Below are 16,675 nucleotides of genomic sequence, written 5' to 3'. Positions count from 1 at the left end.
GATTTGAGAAACAATGAGAGAAATATACAATATATATATATATATATATATATATATATATATATATATATATATATATATATATATATATATATATATATTATATATATATATATATATGTATATTTTTATCCTGTGAAATTATATCCCTTTCTAAAGCTGACGAGACAACATGGTAAATTATGTTTTATAATCTCTTCGAAACAGATTTTGTAACCAAGTTTGTTAATAAATATCATTGATCTATATTATACTTTCCAAGTCTTCATTGTTCATTTTTATCAAAATTAAATCTTATTCTTAATTTTGCGTTAAGGGTGAAATTTTCTCCTTTTATGACGAGAGAATGTTGGCCTGCCCAAGGCTAGTGGATTCTCCACTGTTTTGCTTAACTCTTTTAAATTTGAGTTTTAAAATTCAATTTGTTTGTTTTGTTGGTTTGACATTTCAGTAAAGGTCATGTTAACAGTCTGTATGGAAAGAGTTAACTCACATTTTACAACATTCAGCTTGGAATTCAATTCTCAGTATCAGGTTTATCCTGACAAAACACCATCATCCAGAAACTTGAAGTATTCCAAAACAAATGTTTGCGACGGGTCTTCAAGATATTCTGGCCAAACACAATCTCAAATGACCTGACAGCGAGAGCTGAAGTGGAGTCTCTGGAGAGTCTCATCAAAAGGAGGAGATGGCAATGGTTGGGGCATGTCTGTCGCAGACCTGATGAAACACTGATAAGAAAGGCTCTGCGATGGACACCCCAAGGAAAGAAGAAACGAGGCTGCCCCAAGGAGACTTGGAGACGTACCGTAGAGAGCGACCTAAAACAGAGAGGTCTGTCCCTCGAGATGGCCCCAAGAATAGCTGCTGACAGGACCAGTTGGAGATCCATTGCATTGCATTGCCAGCAGGCCCGTAGAGGATTGAGTGAGATGATTGGTTACAGTTGTCTTTTGGGTCTATTTAATGAGATGACTAAGATGACCCAAGCATCAGCCACGACACAGTGAGCAATTAAACAGGGCTCGAACCAAGGTCGTCTAGATGATCATGCAATGAAACACTTGATCATATCCTCTTTGAGTTTTTTGGGGGTTTTTTGTATTCTAGTTCCAGAATTTGGCTTTGCTATGCACCAGGCCCTGCATAGAATCTTTTGCTGGATGGAAACAGTCAGATGGATCTATACAAAACAAAACTCCCAAAAATGAACTTTCATGGAGCTCAATATCCACAAAATATGCTCAGGCGCTTCACAAGGGGTCCCAAACCAAAAGCAAATATTTACATGTAAGACAAGACATGTTGGATACTTTTTTTCAACACAGAGAACACTACTACTGGCTAAATATTCAATTTTCCACCTGAGTACAGTAAAAGCATGTGAGTTTTCCAAATACTTGACTTAAACTATGCATTGTGCAAAGGACTCAATCCTGTGATATACAAGTCCAAAGTTGAGTGTCTGACTACAAAAATGCTCATCTTTTTTTGACAGTTGAAATTTTTTTCCAAAATTTATACGAGATGGCAGAGTGGTTAAGGAATTGTACTGGGTGGGGTTCTTGACCTCCCATAGTGGGCAGGGGGGGTACATACTGTGTCTTCTATCCCCTTCTATCTGTTTTCCAACATGCTTTCTGGCTTTGTCTTGGAATGAGATTACTTGGTTTTGTCCTGGTCCTGGCCAGATGCCCTGGCTGAGAGGGAAACAGTCGAATGTATAGTTAGTTTTGGGAGATGATATTTTTTTCATTGTAAATCATCTCTCTGTTATGCACTGTATTATGCTTTTTTTAAATATTATATGATTTGTAAAACATTTGAGTGTGTTCCTCTTAGTGGGGACCTGTGCTTGTGTCTGGATGAGACTCTTAGTGATCTCAAACTAAGTACTTTGAACCAATTCCCCTTTGTCTTCCCTTTTCTTGGATGCTTTATTGTAATTCTATAACTTTTTACTATCCCATTTTCTTCCTTTTTAATGGCGCTAATATGACCTTAATGTGTTGCAAGCGCCGTAAAACCCTTAAAAACAAAAAAACAAGGAATTGTACTGTGACCCAGAAAGTCACGAGCTCATAACCTCATGTACTTTTGTTTGTTTTATCCCTGGGAAGGATTATCAACCTCCAATTTGCTCACTTTGGACAACAAAGGTGACTGTTGACATCAGACGTTTGTTTGAGGGACTTCATGGACTGCCATTTTTAAAAATGTAACGGGTAAATAATAGAAAGAGCAGACTGTTTAACTTCACTTTAATTATTTTATTTATTTAATTTGTTGAATGAATGAATAAGGCAAGAATACACGTTTACCGAGAACACATACAAGTAAAGTATACTGAGAACACATACAAATATACTGAGAACACATACAAGTATACTGAGAACACATACAAGTAAAGTATACTGAGAACACATACAAGTAAAGTATACTGAGAACACATACAAGTATACTGAGAACACATACAAGTATACTGAGAACACATACAAGTATACTGAGAACACATACAAGTATACTGAGAACACATACAAGTATACTGAGAACACATACAAGTATACTGAACAATTGAGAACACATACTTATATTTTAAATATGAATAACAGTCACATAATATTATGCAAGTCTCTATACAAAGACTCTTGGTCTTTGACAGAAACTGTGAATATTAAGGGTTTAAATTCACACTCATTCTTTAACTTTAATGGCAATTATTATATAAAACATTTATAATTAGCCTTTTGAAATTGAAATACTTTGGTCATACTAAATCAATGCCGAAAGAAAAGCTAGACAGCATCGTTTTGTTTGTTTTGTTTTTAAGGGTTTTACGGCGCTTGCAACACATTTAGGTTATATCAGCGCCAGTAAAAAGGAAGAAAATGGGATAGTAAAAAGTTCTGGAATTACAGTTAAAGCACCCAAGAAAAAGTAAGACAAAAGGGGAACTAGGAACAAATAGGGATCAGATGTAGAATCCAAGAGCATACCACCAATGTACTAAGTTTGAGATCACCTATAAGTCTCATCCGGACACAAGCACAAAATCCAACAAGAGGAATACACTCAAATGCTTACATTATACATTAAAAATAAATATAATAATACATAACAGAGAGATGATTTACAAGGAAAAAAATATCATCTCCCAAAACAATAACTATGCATTTGACTGTTTCCCTCCCAGCCAGGAGTCCGAACAGGGCCAAGTAATCTCATTCCAAGACGAAGACAGAAAGCATGTTGGAAAATAGATATAAGGGGATAGAAGACACAGTATGTACCTCCCTGCCCACTATTGGAGGTCAGGATCCCCACCCAGCTAGACAGCATCGAGAGCTGAACTTGGATGACAGAAAAATACAACAGATTGGTACGAAACCAGGAAGAATGGCCGACTATTTCCAGTCAACCTCTTATGAGATGACACTCGAGTAAATAACCTTTAGCCTTTGGCCCCTGGTTTGCTTTTTAATAGTTTTGTTTGTTCAAGGTCAAGAGATGAAGTGAGTAGAAAAGTGCCAGAAGACAATAGAGAATAACATTTTTCGCGGCGGTGGTGGGGTTTGAACCTGCGACCTTATTGGTACGACAACTCCGCCTGGCAGGTGAGAGCGTGGCTCTACCGTGTGAGCTATCCACGAATACAAAAATATTTGTATCAAACTCAGGTCATTTCTAGAACTCTCTCTTACCCACTCCTGGAAATCGCGGGCTCGCTCGCCAACCAACCATCGCGAAGTTACTTGACCAGCAGTTAAGCTTAATAGCCGATATTCTCAACACAAACATATAACATAGAAACGATTGAGACATTGAGTATGCTCCGGTATATGGGGTGAATTTTTAATTCAGAAAAGTGAGTGGAGCAGGCACTTATGTTGGTAACACCAAGAGATGAAGTGAGTAGAAAAGTGCCAAAAGACAATAGAGAATAAAATTTTTCAAGCTTGGTTTTAGTTATCTTTTTTTTTTTTTTTTAATTTTCAAGTTCTGGATTGTTTAAATTCTGAAATCATTGCTTATGACGGTGCCTTAACAAATGCTTGTATCCCACAATGTACAAAAATGAAAAGGACTTAATTTTAATCTTCTGATCAATGAAAACTTATTAGGTTATCTCTAGAAGAAAAGCATACGGATAAGTTTGTTTAGTTTTTGTTTTTTGTCAATAACAAAAAAAAAATATACCACCAAAAAAAAAAACACCAAACAAACAAACAAGCAAATAATTAAAATAGAAAAACAAACTATCAGTATCTGTGGCCTCACATTTTCGACTTCAATGATTGAAATTCACTGGTCGTCACTATTGCCGATTACAAATAAATTCCAGAGGACTGCATAGTTAGTTATGCTTTCTATAATCCAATTTGTACCGATACAAGATGAGTTTTTAATCACACAGCCTGACCACGCTGCCTCAGTCATCAAGACACAAATGATGGTGGCTATATTTTCATATTCCAGTTGTTTTTATTTTATCACTCATCAGGAATTTCAAAAATTGCAAAATACATAGTTAAAAAACATTTCTTTTAAAAACGGAATTCAACATCAAAATGAATGCTACAGAATATCGGATTCCTTCTAAAAATAAACCCCCAAAAAACCCAACTTCCTCAAATTCTTCCTTTGATTCAGGTGCAAATGAGTGGCTGGTTATAGGCGGTGATGGATATTGTAAAAATGTCTGCACACAAAAAAGGATGCCTAAACCGAATCTTATGCTCAACTTGTAATTTGTATGGCACGACAAAAAAATTTGGCTCCAAATGGCCTGCCGAGAAAATACATACAGCATTGTGAACTGTGTTAAGCGCAATGAAGCCATGAAATAAACTTTATAGATGTGCATATTGATCAGTTTCTTATGCATTTTCTCAATTTGACATTGGGCACCACTCCTCAATCCGATTACTGCCACTGTAAGAAGGATGAAATATAAATTTTATAATCTAATTTTTTAAACAAAAACAAAATTTACTGAACACACATAAAACATTTTCTCAAAAACTGCTGTGGTCATAATTCCTCTTTTTCAGTATGCAATGAACTGTCTTGATTGCCCTCTTTTTCTGAAGAAAAATATAAACACAAGAAAATACACAATTAATGTTTTGAGAATGATGACAGGACTGAATTGAATCAAAAATAAAAAAAATGAAGTATGGAGTAATCTAGTTTCAAAACGTTTCTATGTTGTAATGTGATTTGCCCCTTTCCGGTGCTTTGAGGTCTTGTGGTATGACACCCTCCTCAACTGGTAGGTCCATGGTTTGAGTCAAACTCTGGACTGCTCAAAGTTGAGTCTTTGGAGAAGTCTATAAATTAATATTCCCTCGCTGCACTAAAAAAATGTAAAACACCAGTGTTGTCTCTGTCAGAAAAAGTGTAATTGCGCCTTACAGGCATCATGCCTTGACTACATGTTAAATGTTACTGTTGGTTTGTGATAATTTTTATAGCAATTCGAGCACATTCAGTGGATGTTGAGCTATATATTATTTAGACCTGTAAATGAGCTCTATAAAAATTGACTGAAACTCTTCGACAAACTGAAGATTCAATTATTTTTTTTAAAAATAAGGGCATCATTGGATAGGAGAGTGATAAATACAATACATTAAAATAGTGGGTGTTATTTCTTACTGGAAGTATGACTGCCATAATTTGATGTAGAAGGAATGCTAAATAAGCATGTCATTCATATAGGTAAAGATGACTTCATCAAAGTCATATTCCTGCCTCTGGAATTTTTTTTGACATAGTCAGAAAAATAATCACCATTATCATCTTGAACTTCTAGCCATGACCAATTGAATTTATTCCTCACACTCACATCTTTAACTTTATCGATGCTCGACAAGTCTGAATTGCGATCCACGAACAGCTCAGCCATTGTGAGAACATTAGAATAATGTAGCAATGAGCAAACTTGATTTTCAATCAGTAAATGACAGAGAGAAAAAAACTTCAATAAATATGACTTCTGGCCAATACACTGAATTATTAAGTAGAAGTGAATTATCAAGAAGAAACTTCGGCAGGCGTAGCGGAAAAATTCAAAGAATCGAAATGAAGGTAAATCGCCACAAAACAGCAAGCTCGCTTGGGCTTGAGCAAAACAATGGCAGAAAACGTCCTGATTTGCACGTGAATTAATTAGGCTACTTACCATTGTTCCTTATAATCAGGTACTCAATCAGTGAAGAAACGGTCAACCAGTTTGTTTACAATGTGAGGCAATCGAAATGTGCTTGTAGCAATCTATCCTAATCTAACTTTCGATTAAAAGGTGTCTCCATCATCTACTTGAGATGTTACTTCCGGCATTCGCATTTTTTTTTTTTTTATACTTTTAAAACCCAGCTTGTAATTGTGGTCAATTTTGGCTTAGACGAAAACAGTGAAATTTATCGCTCGGCGGCTCAGTTAAAATTGGCTACCGTTGGGATCACGACAGGTTGGAAAGTGAAAAAATAATTTAACGAAGGCTGTGTGAAATTACACTGGGATGTGTTCAGTCACGCCAATTCTAAAAAGCGCCGCTTAGCCTTGGCAATAAATCCATCGTTAATATTAACGGCTCCCATGAGCTATGCATAGCGTTATGGAACACTCCTAATTACTTTTCGGTCATTCGACTACGATTTGTGAATTCTTTCTTTCTTTCCTTTTTTTTAAATATTTGAATTTGACAAATTGACTGATTTCAGTTAATTGACTGAGAATTTACAGGTCTAATTATTTAGTATCACAACTTCAAGTTGTGTGTAAATTAATGAATGTATGCCTGTTGTTCTTATACATGTTTCTCATACTTCTTTTCTAATGGATAATGTAAAGTGGCTTAAGGCTGAGAGGTTTGTTTTACTGTCAAGTGGGAATCTGACCATGTCAAGTTAATCAAACATCAAATTAGGGTCATTAATGTAAAATAAAAAAAAATTATATGAAAAAAATGTTTATTATATGTTTCCAGATAAAAAAAGGGAAAATGCACGATGGGAGAGAAAGAAAAATTGGTAAAAATAAATGAATTAAATAAATTAATCAATTAAATAATTAACAAAATATATTATATATATATATATATATATATATATATATATATATATATATATATATAAATAAATAACAAAAAAAAAACGAAACAAAAAAAAACAAATCAAAACAAGATCATACCAAAAAACAAACAAACATTTCTTAAAAACCTGAATTAAGTAAAAAATCCTTCCTACTATCAAGACGTCCTCATCTCCCCTTGAATTTAAATAAATAATTATACCATCTTCTTGGACCTTGTAGCTCCATTCCATTGCAGGGCACAATCATGAACGAATATCACATATTCAGACTAGTCATATAACTCAGTACAACGCAATCCTCTAAAAATCATTCTCTGTCATATACCTGTAGACTTTACAATAATCATTTTCTTCTGGTGTTTTTAAACCAAAAGAAAAAATTGAAGGGTTCGTATGCTACAAGTATGTGAAGCTCTTATTATATCTCTTTCAATAGACAATACTATCAAAGTGTGAGTTAACACTTACTCTTCTTGGCCGCATCAACCTTTTTCTTCTTCGAAGTTCCATTTTTCTTTTGATCTTTCTTCTTGCTTTCTTCATCCTCTCCAGTTATCTTTTCCTTTCCAGTCCAGACTTCAGACAAACACTCTGAAACGTTTGTTTTTTTTTTGTTTTTTTTTTAATGAAATAAAATTTTAAAAAACAAACAGCAAATTTGAAAATGAAAAAACAAAAACAGCCAGACTAATCATATAACTCAGTACAACGCAATCCTCTAAAAATCATTCCTTGTCATTTACCTGTAGACTTACAAATATAATCATTTTCTTCTTGTGCTTTTAAACCAAAAGAAAAAAAGTTGAAGGTTTTGTATGCTACAAGTATGTGAAGCTCTTATTACATCACTTTCACTCGACATGTGAATGAAAAATTGACTATAAACAATGAATGATATTGCAAGTAGACTGATCCAAAAAGTGTGCCGAACAAGTGTCATGTACTGCATGGAGTGGAAATTTGGTTTCCTATGGCCCACCAGGACAATAATATATTAAATCTTATAAAGGAAATTTTGTTGGCATCCGTCAGTCTAGGAAGACAATGGAGTCTTTGCCCCTGGTAAAGTCAGATTGTGATTGAATGGCAGTGACTGCCGATGTTGAACAGGTCGATTTGGGAGCAGCAGATCTTGTCGCAATTGCTGCAGGTGACTCCTGCATCAACCTCTCCTTGGCCTGTTACTGAAGCACATTTAACATGATGAAAAATTGAAAAATAACGGAATGAATGTGTATCTGAAAAAAATTATTACATACTCATATTTTTTCATTGATATTTTTTTTTAATTAAAAGTCCTACTACAAACCTTTATCATCTTTGGACAGGACTTTCTTGTTACAAAGATACTGAGTGAGGTCTTCTTTTTGACTGCCAAAATACCAGTCCTCTATGTCTTCTTCGTACAATTCAACAATTCTAAAGCACTGGAAATGAATTTCAAAAAGTAGAACATAATGAAATATCCGTAATAATAAAATATTTCTCAAATTGGGATGATATAGAAATCGTTCACAAAGTAAACCTGATTTATTGACAGCATTTTGGGAAATGTGCCTCAACTATCCAAGTAAAGTAAGTGGAGCATGTTGAAAACAAAGAAATGAAGTGAGTAGATAGAGAATAATAATAATAATAATAATAATAATAATAATAATAATAATAATAATAACAATAATAATAATAATAATAATAATAATAATATAACAATAATAATAATAATAATATAATAATAATATATAATAATAATAATAATAATAATAATAATAATAATAATAATAATAATAATAATCTTTATTGTCCAAATTAAAGGCAATACAAAGTTTTGGGTGATGGGGAGTCGGGATATATACTTACATAAACATACATATCGTTGTAGCTCATTTTGGGGTTCCTAATACTTCAGTTGGTAGAGCTTTGTGGTATAGTGCTATGACTATGACATTCACTTTCTGACTTGTGGATTCCTGGCGGCTCTAGTCCCGCTCTGGCAGGACAAAGACCAGACCTTGGGAAAAGTTCTCCGCTCACATTATTTCACCAAACTCAGGTGTAAAATGGGCACCTTGCTGGTAACAGCTTTGTCCCTGTCCCCCTCCAAAAAAAAACTCAATCCCCTCACAATTGTCATGTCCTGACTAGCATGTTAAGTGTCATTGTTGGCTTGGGACCCCTTGTAAAGCACTTTGAGAAAATCTAATGGATACTATGCTATATATTAATAAGAAAAAAAGCTCAAAGCTAAAGATATAGAGTGCTTAACTCAAAAGCAAAGAAACTGATCTCAGTGCCAGTCACAGCCATGCATATTTCTAACCCCTTTGTCCGCCAAGCAATGATAAGGTATCTGGGTTTTGATAGAGCTGGTATTAAGTCCTATTCAATGAATAACAATAAATTAAGATTGTCGATTTAATGCTTCAAGAACCAAGGTGATCTCCGTCTTCATGTCCCTTGAAGCTCTGATGGCCATAAAAGTAGTCTTTCACAGCTTTAAGGCCCACGGATCTGGAGTTCATGCCGATTTCAATAGCATGAAATGGAAAGCAGCAATCACTTGCTACCCTTTTGATAGGACGCTAGTCTATTGCAAAATATTTTCTGACAGATCTTACAGACCTAGCTACCCAATCACTGCTGGGTAGACAGGGGTGGGGACATAAAAAGACTCTAAATTCAATTTTCAGCATCTGGTTCATTTCACCAAGACAATGAAATTTGACTCTGTGAGTTATATATATATATATATATATATATATATATATATATATATAATATTTATATATATATATATATATATATATATATATATATATATATATATATATTATATATATATATATTGACTTTTTAACAGCTGGTCCACAGGGTGTTAGAAGAAAAGACTCACTTTTCTCTGCATCTCTGTCACACTGGCTGATGGGGTTTCCCACAATTCATCTGGTATACCAAGATCCACTTTTACACCTTTATTTCTGGTAAAAGTTGAGATTGAAAAAAAAACAAAAAACAAAAAACAAAACAAGTATAATCCTTGAATGAATGAGTCGATACAAGAATCGTATTCGTTTTGAAACACAATTTTCCTTAAAAAGAAACTTTCTCAATCGGATACGTGGTCCACTACCGTTACCTGATGTCATGTTAGGATAACTGGGTCGTTCAAATTTTAATTTTAAGGGGCAGCGTGGCTCAGTGGTACTGTCTTTGCTTCGTAGCCAAAAGGTACCGAGTTCGATCACCTGCCGCTGCGTTGTGTGGCCTTGAGCAAGTCACCTAGCCCTGGCTCAATTTGCGGCACGGCACTGGGTTATTCCAGTCTTCCCTTGGAATAGACCCTAGAGACAAATTTCATCTATGGGATGAATAAGGGAATTTTATTTATTTTATTCATTTTAAAATTTTTAATCCAATGTATAAGATTCTGTTTTTAAACTTTCATTGTACTGTAGCTTCTTAGACTGCCAAGAACTCAAATTTCATATTTCATTCAATATGACTTAAAATTCCATTTTCACCATCCAGTTCAAATCAACATTATACTAGAGGACAACAGTCTTTACTCAAACAGTTGAGAAAATATTACAGCAAGATTGATGAAATTTAAAAAAATGTGAAATCCTTCTTCATGTGAAGAATGCATAATAAGAAAGAGAGAGAGAGAAAGAGAGAGAGAGAGAGAGAGAAAGAAGAGAGAAGAGAAAGAAAGAGAGAGAGAGAGAGAGAGAGAGAGAGAGAGAGAGAGAGAGAGAGAGAGAAAGAAAAGAAGAAGAGAGAGAGAGAGAGAGAGTGAGAGAGAGAGTGAGAGAGAGATAGAGAGAGTGAGAGAGAGAGAGAAAGAGAGAGAGAGAGAAAGATAGAGAGGCTGTGAAAACCACTCATGGATAGCCATGTATAAATTGGATCCTATGGAAAATAGTTCCAATCTACCAACATCCTGGATAAAAGGTAGCAAACGATTTTTACTATCTCTTTAATGTGACATAGACTATGACAAGCTTTGGCTACCCTCACTTCACGATTCTAAAGAACTACCTCACTGTAGTCCTTCAGAACCATTCGGCCCGTGGAGCCGGAGTTTATCCCGGTTTCTATAGCATGAAACAAACAATAGCAATTGCTTCCTATCCTTTGGACAGGACACTAGTCTATTGCAAAGTACTTTCTGCCAAATCTAACAGAATCAGCTATCCATTCACTGCTGGGTGGACAGGGGGGGGGGGGGGGCAGAAAAAAAATCTCGATGATACCCGGGATCGATCTCAGTCCCTTTGCGTGTGAAGTGAGTGCTTTAGCAACTAAGCTATCACGACCCCCACTACCCCACTGTGTAAAATGAAAAACATACACAAACATAACAAACGTATCATTCTTACTGTAAATTACGGAGGGTTGATATTGTTTGACTTCGTCCTTTGGAAAATCTTAAGCTGCCCTTTCGTTCAGCATGGATATTATATTCTAGGATTTTGTCACACACATGAGGGTCTGTAAGAGCTTCAATTAATCGTAGCTCCCTGAGGTACAAAATATAAAGTGGTGGCAGTTAATCAAAAAATCATATTGGTCTCTAATAAATAAATTAGATGAAATGTTATACATTGTCTAATGTTATCTAAATGTCAAAAATTCAAGGACAATTTTGATTTCTGATTTTTGTTCATCAAAGGCAATTTTACAGCTACCCACCTTTTGTATTGTTATAAAAATTGGACTAGGTGAAAAAAGATATTGTGCATATTTTAGTTGACTACCTACAGTCTTGATTCTGATGTTGTTGAATATCTACTGTATATTCTGGTTGGGTTAACTACCACCTAAAGTCACATTTATGGGCCTAGGTAGTAACTATTATGATAATCATAATTAATAATAATAATAATAATAATAATAATAATAATAATAATAATAATAATAATAATAATAATAATAGACTCTTATGGAGCGCATGGTATCCTCAACCATGAGCCTATGGTGCTTTACATCAACACAAGACAATATAGAAAGTACATGACATAATAAAAGAAATGTTTTCAAGGATTTCTTGAACAAAGATAATAATTTGGATTCCCGGATGCTCTGTGGAATGGTGTTCTATACAGACGGACCAAAATGAGAAAAGGACCTTTATCCCGCCTTTGTACGAATGCATGGGAGAGCCAAATGGGTAATGTCATTGGAGGAATGCAAAGGTGGGGTTGTCAAATATTTCTTTAATAGTTCTGTGAGGTAGGGAGGGACAGAGTCAAACCTCCACCTTTGAAAGACCAATCTGGTAGCATTATTTTGGACTGTCTACAGCCGCCTGAGCTTTTTTTCCAAGACACCAAACAACAGAGCATTACAGAAATCTAGCTTAGAAAATAAAAGAGAAATGACAAGTTGCCTGGTAACATCCTCAGATAGGAATTGTTGAATAGATCCAATTTTTTTCAACTGACACATCAATGATTGGATAATTGTCCTAATTTGATGGTCCATCGACAGTTCCGAATCTAAGAATGCTCCAAGATTTTTTACCTTGTCAACAATATCTATTGACACATCTCCCACTTTCAATTTCTTGTCGTTCCAAAATCTTCTGTTCCCTACATACATCACCTTCATTTTGTCGTCATTCAACCGTAGCCTGTTCCCACCCACCCAATCCCTTACACCCAGTACGCATTTTTCACATGTACTTATTTTGTAAGTTTTTAGTACATTCAGATTCAAACAACTGGGTGTCATCAGCATATTGGTGGTAGGACATATTGACAATAATATAGACAGTATCTGGTTGTTGAAAATATTGTATTAACCCCAAATAAGGCCAATTGTGGTTAACACTAAAGTAGCCTTGAAATAATAAATAAAATGGTAGCTCCAAAGAGTTGGTAAAAAGGATTGTTTCATTATGCCACATTATTTTTTTCGTTCATTTGTTGGCGTCTTTTATTTTAATGAGAGGAACTTCACCAGCCTTTTTAAAGATCAACCTATTCTTATATTTAGTTCGAGACCATGTTGAAGTCCAATCCAAACACAAGCACAACAAGAAAGAAAGACTCTAATAGTTACAAAAATATAATATTATACATCAATAGTGTCAGCATAATAAAATGAGAAGTTAACAAGAAAAAAATTCTTTAAAAAATAATAACACTTCTCAGTCTGACTTTTCTTCCTTTGGATATAGACAAAGGGGTTTTTATTTTGAATGAAATGAAATTCAATTACATTCCATAAGAAGGGTGAACAAGGTTATGATATTTAAAGCAATTTTCAAAAATATTTCGATATAATCAATTTCTACTGCATCTGATTTCAGGCCATATAGTATCAATTAATTCTTTTTTTTTTTAATTCTCTCTTTTTTTGAAAAATAATATGTTTTATCAATGACAATGACAGACTTCGATTTAACATAGAATTATAATTTCCAGTAAGCAAAGGTTTGAAAGTAGTATTTACAGTTTGATTTCATTGACCTAGACACAATCGCATTAATTAGTATCACGTTATTAATAACTATTTTTCTTCATTTTCTTCTTTAGCAAACAATTTCACCTATTTTTTAACAACCAATCCTATGGAAAGTTTATTGTTTGTTTTCCATCACAAAGAACCAAAACAGTAAAACATAAGTTCTATGATGAGACTTTATCCAATACTTACGACTTCACATATTCTTTCCTTTTCTTTTTTGTGTCAAGCCCATGTCCTGTTTCCAAAACTTCCTTTGTTTTACCTGTTTCAGAAAGTCGCAGCTTTAACTCCTCTGTCAAGAATTTGCACACTAAAGGTGGAGGAGTGAGAGGGGTAAAAATAAAAAATTGAATAAAAACACATGAAAGTTTGGTATTAAGTTTAATGTCTTGACTTTGGACAGTCTTCAATCAAATTGTGTGAAATATAACAAAAAGTTTTCTAATAAGCGGCATCCTGCATTTGATGACAGTGATAACTGCCAATTACAATATTGTTTATTTGACAAGATTTTGATTATAAATAATCCGCAGGAAAAAGAAAAGTTCACAAAATAAAAAACAGAGCATGTATACAGCATCATATATCCACTAAATATGTGTTCAAAACAGTTTAGAAGGAGTGCCATGCCAAATACTTTATTGAAGATGCAGTGTAGCTCACTTATAACGATATCTGTTTAAGCTAGATCTTCTGTATAACTATAGCGACATGGAGTTGAAGTTCTGATTTTTTTCCATATATATCATCAGAAATTTTAAAACTTATCATAATGACATACATTTTAGTAAAATTCCTGTTTAGCGACATCAATAACTGCCAACTTCAAATTGACAATCAAGAAAAAATTTCTGGTCAAATGAAAACACTTGTTTTCCGACCAATGAAATGCTTTGTCATCAACAATAAAACCCTGAATTGGCTAACTGATCAGACCAGTTGATGTGGGTATTTTTCATAGGTGAGGCAAAGCTAGAAAAGAAAAAAAACCTAGCTTACCTGATACCTTGCATTTAACAAATGTTCACTAGCTGGCCGACTAACTGCGTGGAGCGAGGAAACTCCACGGCAATTGACTACTCCTAATAATTCTCAACATGGACATGTTAGACTTGGGTTGTTGAATAATCTGATGACAATATACACCCAAGTTTCTGGTGTTGAATGACACTCCGATAAAACAAATGTTTGGCGGATCTAAAGCACAATTTATTACTACATATGTGTTTACTTTGTTCAACAAATCAGTCCTTTTAAAAAAAGAATTTTTTTTTTACTATTATACAAAAAAATTTGGTTCTTTCAGCTCTTATACTTATGCAATTTGTCTTCTCTATTCTTTGGCAAAATAAAATGTCTGGTTAAAAAAACCTGTTGCAATTGACAAGAATTTGCATTGGTTTGAGAGTATTGGGGGTTCCAATAGCTCAGTTGGTAGAGCACTCGCTTCACATGCAAAGGGACCAAGACCGATCCTGGGTGCAGTCAAGATTTTCTTTTGATGCCCCAATTCACCCAGCAGTGAATGGGTAACTGGGTCTCTTAGACCTGGTGGAAAGTACTTTGCAATAGACCAGCGTGCTGTCCAAAGGGTAGCAAGCAATTGCTATTGTGTCTGTGTTTCATGCTGTAGAAACCGGGATAAACTCTGGCTCCATGGGCTCTGAAGGGCTACTTTTTTTTTAGAGCATTTCCATTCCAACAATGGGACCATGACAATTGGGTTATCAGCAGTAGACTTGAAAACAATTTATAAGTTATAAGTAGACCCAAAACTTCCCTCTCTCGTTGTTTTGTGATTTCTATTGATAAAAAATCACCATTAAATAGCCTTATTGATGAATCGATATCGGGACAAATCAAGAAGAGTTAGACAAAACTTCGAAAAACAAACCTTCACACATTGAAGGATCTCGGTGTGGGTTGTCCAATTCATCTTCTCCTTTCTTCCCTTGCAAACTTTTGGTCACTAAACAAGACACAGTTGTAATCAGTATAGCAAAACGAATGTCCATATTCATTCTCTTAAACGACTCGTTACAGCTATCTAGATCGTTACTAAAGATGACATGGAAGGTACCCAGAGAAATGTTTTAAGTTATTATGCTCAGTAAGTTAAACAGATTCCTAACATTGGGGATTTTCCCCAGTTCACAAATTTACTTCTTGCTTCTTGTTGCTATCTTGCCGATAAAATCGTGAGGTTTTCGTATGATAGTCTTAAGCCGTTTGATATTCCCGTTGTTAGCTAAAGATTTCGTAATTTTGCAAAATAATGATCATTAAAATAAAACATTAAAAGAGAATAAAACAAAAACATGGAGGTGTGCCTACATCATGAGCCAGTAAAATGGAGAGAAAAATAATTTTATTTTTCTCTCCATTAAAGGAGAATGTTGAGCTCACCACTCAACATAGAGATCTACTAGATCTATAAGAATGTGGAAGTAAACATGACGCCTAATTTTGAATTTAAAGTCAACTCCACAAAAACCAACTTTAAATGGTCGCAATCACAATGCGAAATACTGTCAGATCGCATTTCCAGCCGCCGGGCCCACTTGTTTTTAACCCAAACTGTAATGAGTAATGGGCTCATTGCTGTAGTCTAGTGGAAATGATCTCAAACCAACGCAAAATATTGTTCAATACAGTAATGTTAAATCAAGCCCATTATCGCGTTCGGCTGTCAGACCGTAGCCATCGTTAACTGATCGCCTGATACTGGCCAAAAAATTAAGCCAAAAGACAAGTCTTTGGCCGCAAAAAAACCCCAACAAAAAACAAATCGTGAGTTGTATTCAATAGTTCAACCAATTGGACCACTTGTTTCCTTGAGCTCTAGTAACGACAACTCACTAGACGCTGCATCAACCTTAAAAATGATGTCAAACTGTAAGTCCTCGAGGGTTCTAGGCTTCGATCAGACCTACAAAGAAAGGGCTTTTCCCTTTTTTCAATATCGATATATTCGTTGAAAAATATTGACGTCACTCAGTTCTTTGTTATTGTTTTTAGCCAGTCATTCTTATGAGTTGTTTTCATAAATTGTATCAATCAGACTATAAACGTTTAAGAGGGCCCCTACACGCACAGATCTCATCGTG

General features: G+C 34.7%; 1 protein-coding gene across 1 annotated transcript; it reads right to left on the bottom strand.

Moving 5' to 3' along the window:
• Positions 1–2,258: 2,258 nt before the first annotated feature.
• Positions 2,259–16,235, bottom strand: LOC144972561 (protein canopy 4-like). Its single transcript, XM_078913914.1, has 8 exons — positions 16,067–16,235; positions 15,463–15,816; positions 13,758–13,878; positions 11,477–11,617; positions 9,991–10,075; positions 8,410–8,527; positions 7,569–7,691; positions 2,259–5,087 (listed from the first exon to the last, which is right to left on the bottom strand). Exons 2-8 carry the CDS (start codon positions 15,587–15,589, stop codon positions 5,035–5,037), a joined length of 768 nt encoding a protein of 255 aa, XP_078770040.1. The 5' UTR covers positions 15,590–15,816; positions 16,067–16,235; the 3' UTR covers positions 2,259–5,034.
• Between the last annotated feature and the right edge of the window lie 440 nt (positions 16,236–16,675).

This window comes from Berghia stephanieae, chromosome 5 (assembly GCF_034508935.2).
Source record: "Berghia stephanieae isolate SIO BIC M18660-M18661 chromosome 5, UCSD_Bste_1.3, whole genome shotgun sequence".
Lineage (NCBI taxonomy): Eukaryota > Metazoa > Mollusca > Gastropoda > Nudibranchia > Aeolidiidae > Berghia > Berghia stephanieae.
Note: the sequence above shows the minus strand (reverse complement) of the source record. Positions and strands in the feature narration are given on the sequence as shown.

Coding starts and splice junctions, on each gene's coding strand:
- LOC144972561 (XM_078913914.1), bottom strand. CDS start 15,589: ATGAATATGGACATTCGTTTTGCTATACTGATTACAACTGTGTCTTGT. Junction 13,879..15,462: donor AGATCCTTCAATGTGTGAAG/GTTTGTTTTTCG, acceptor CTCCACCTTTAG/TGTGCAAATTCTTGACAGAG. Junction 8,528..9,990: donor TGACAGAGATGCAGAGAAAA/GTGAGTCTTTTC, acceptor ATTCATTTCCAG/TGCTTTAGAATTGTTGAATT.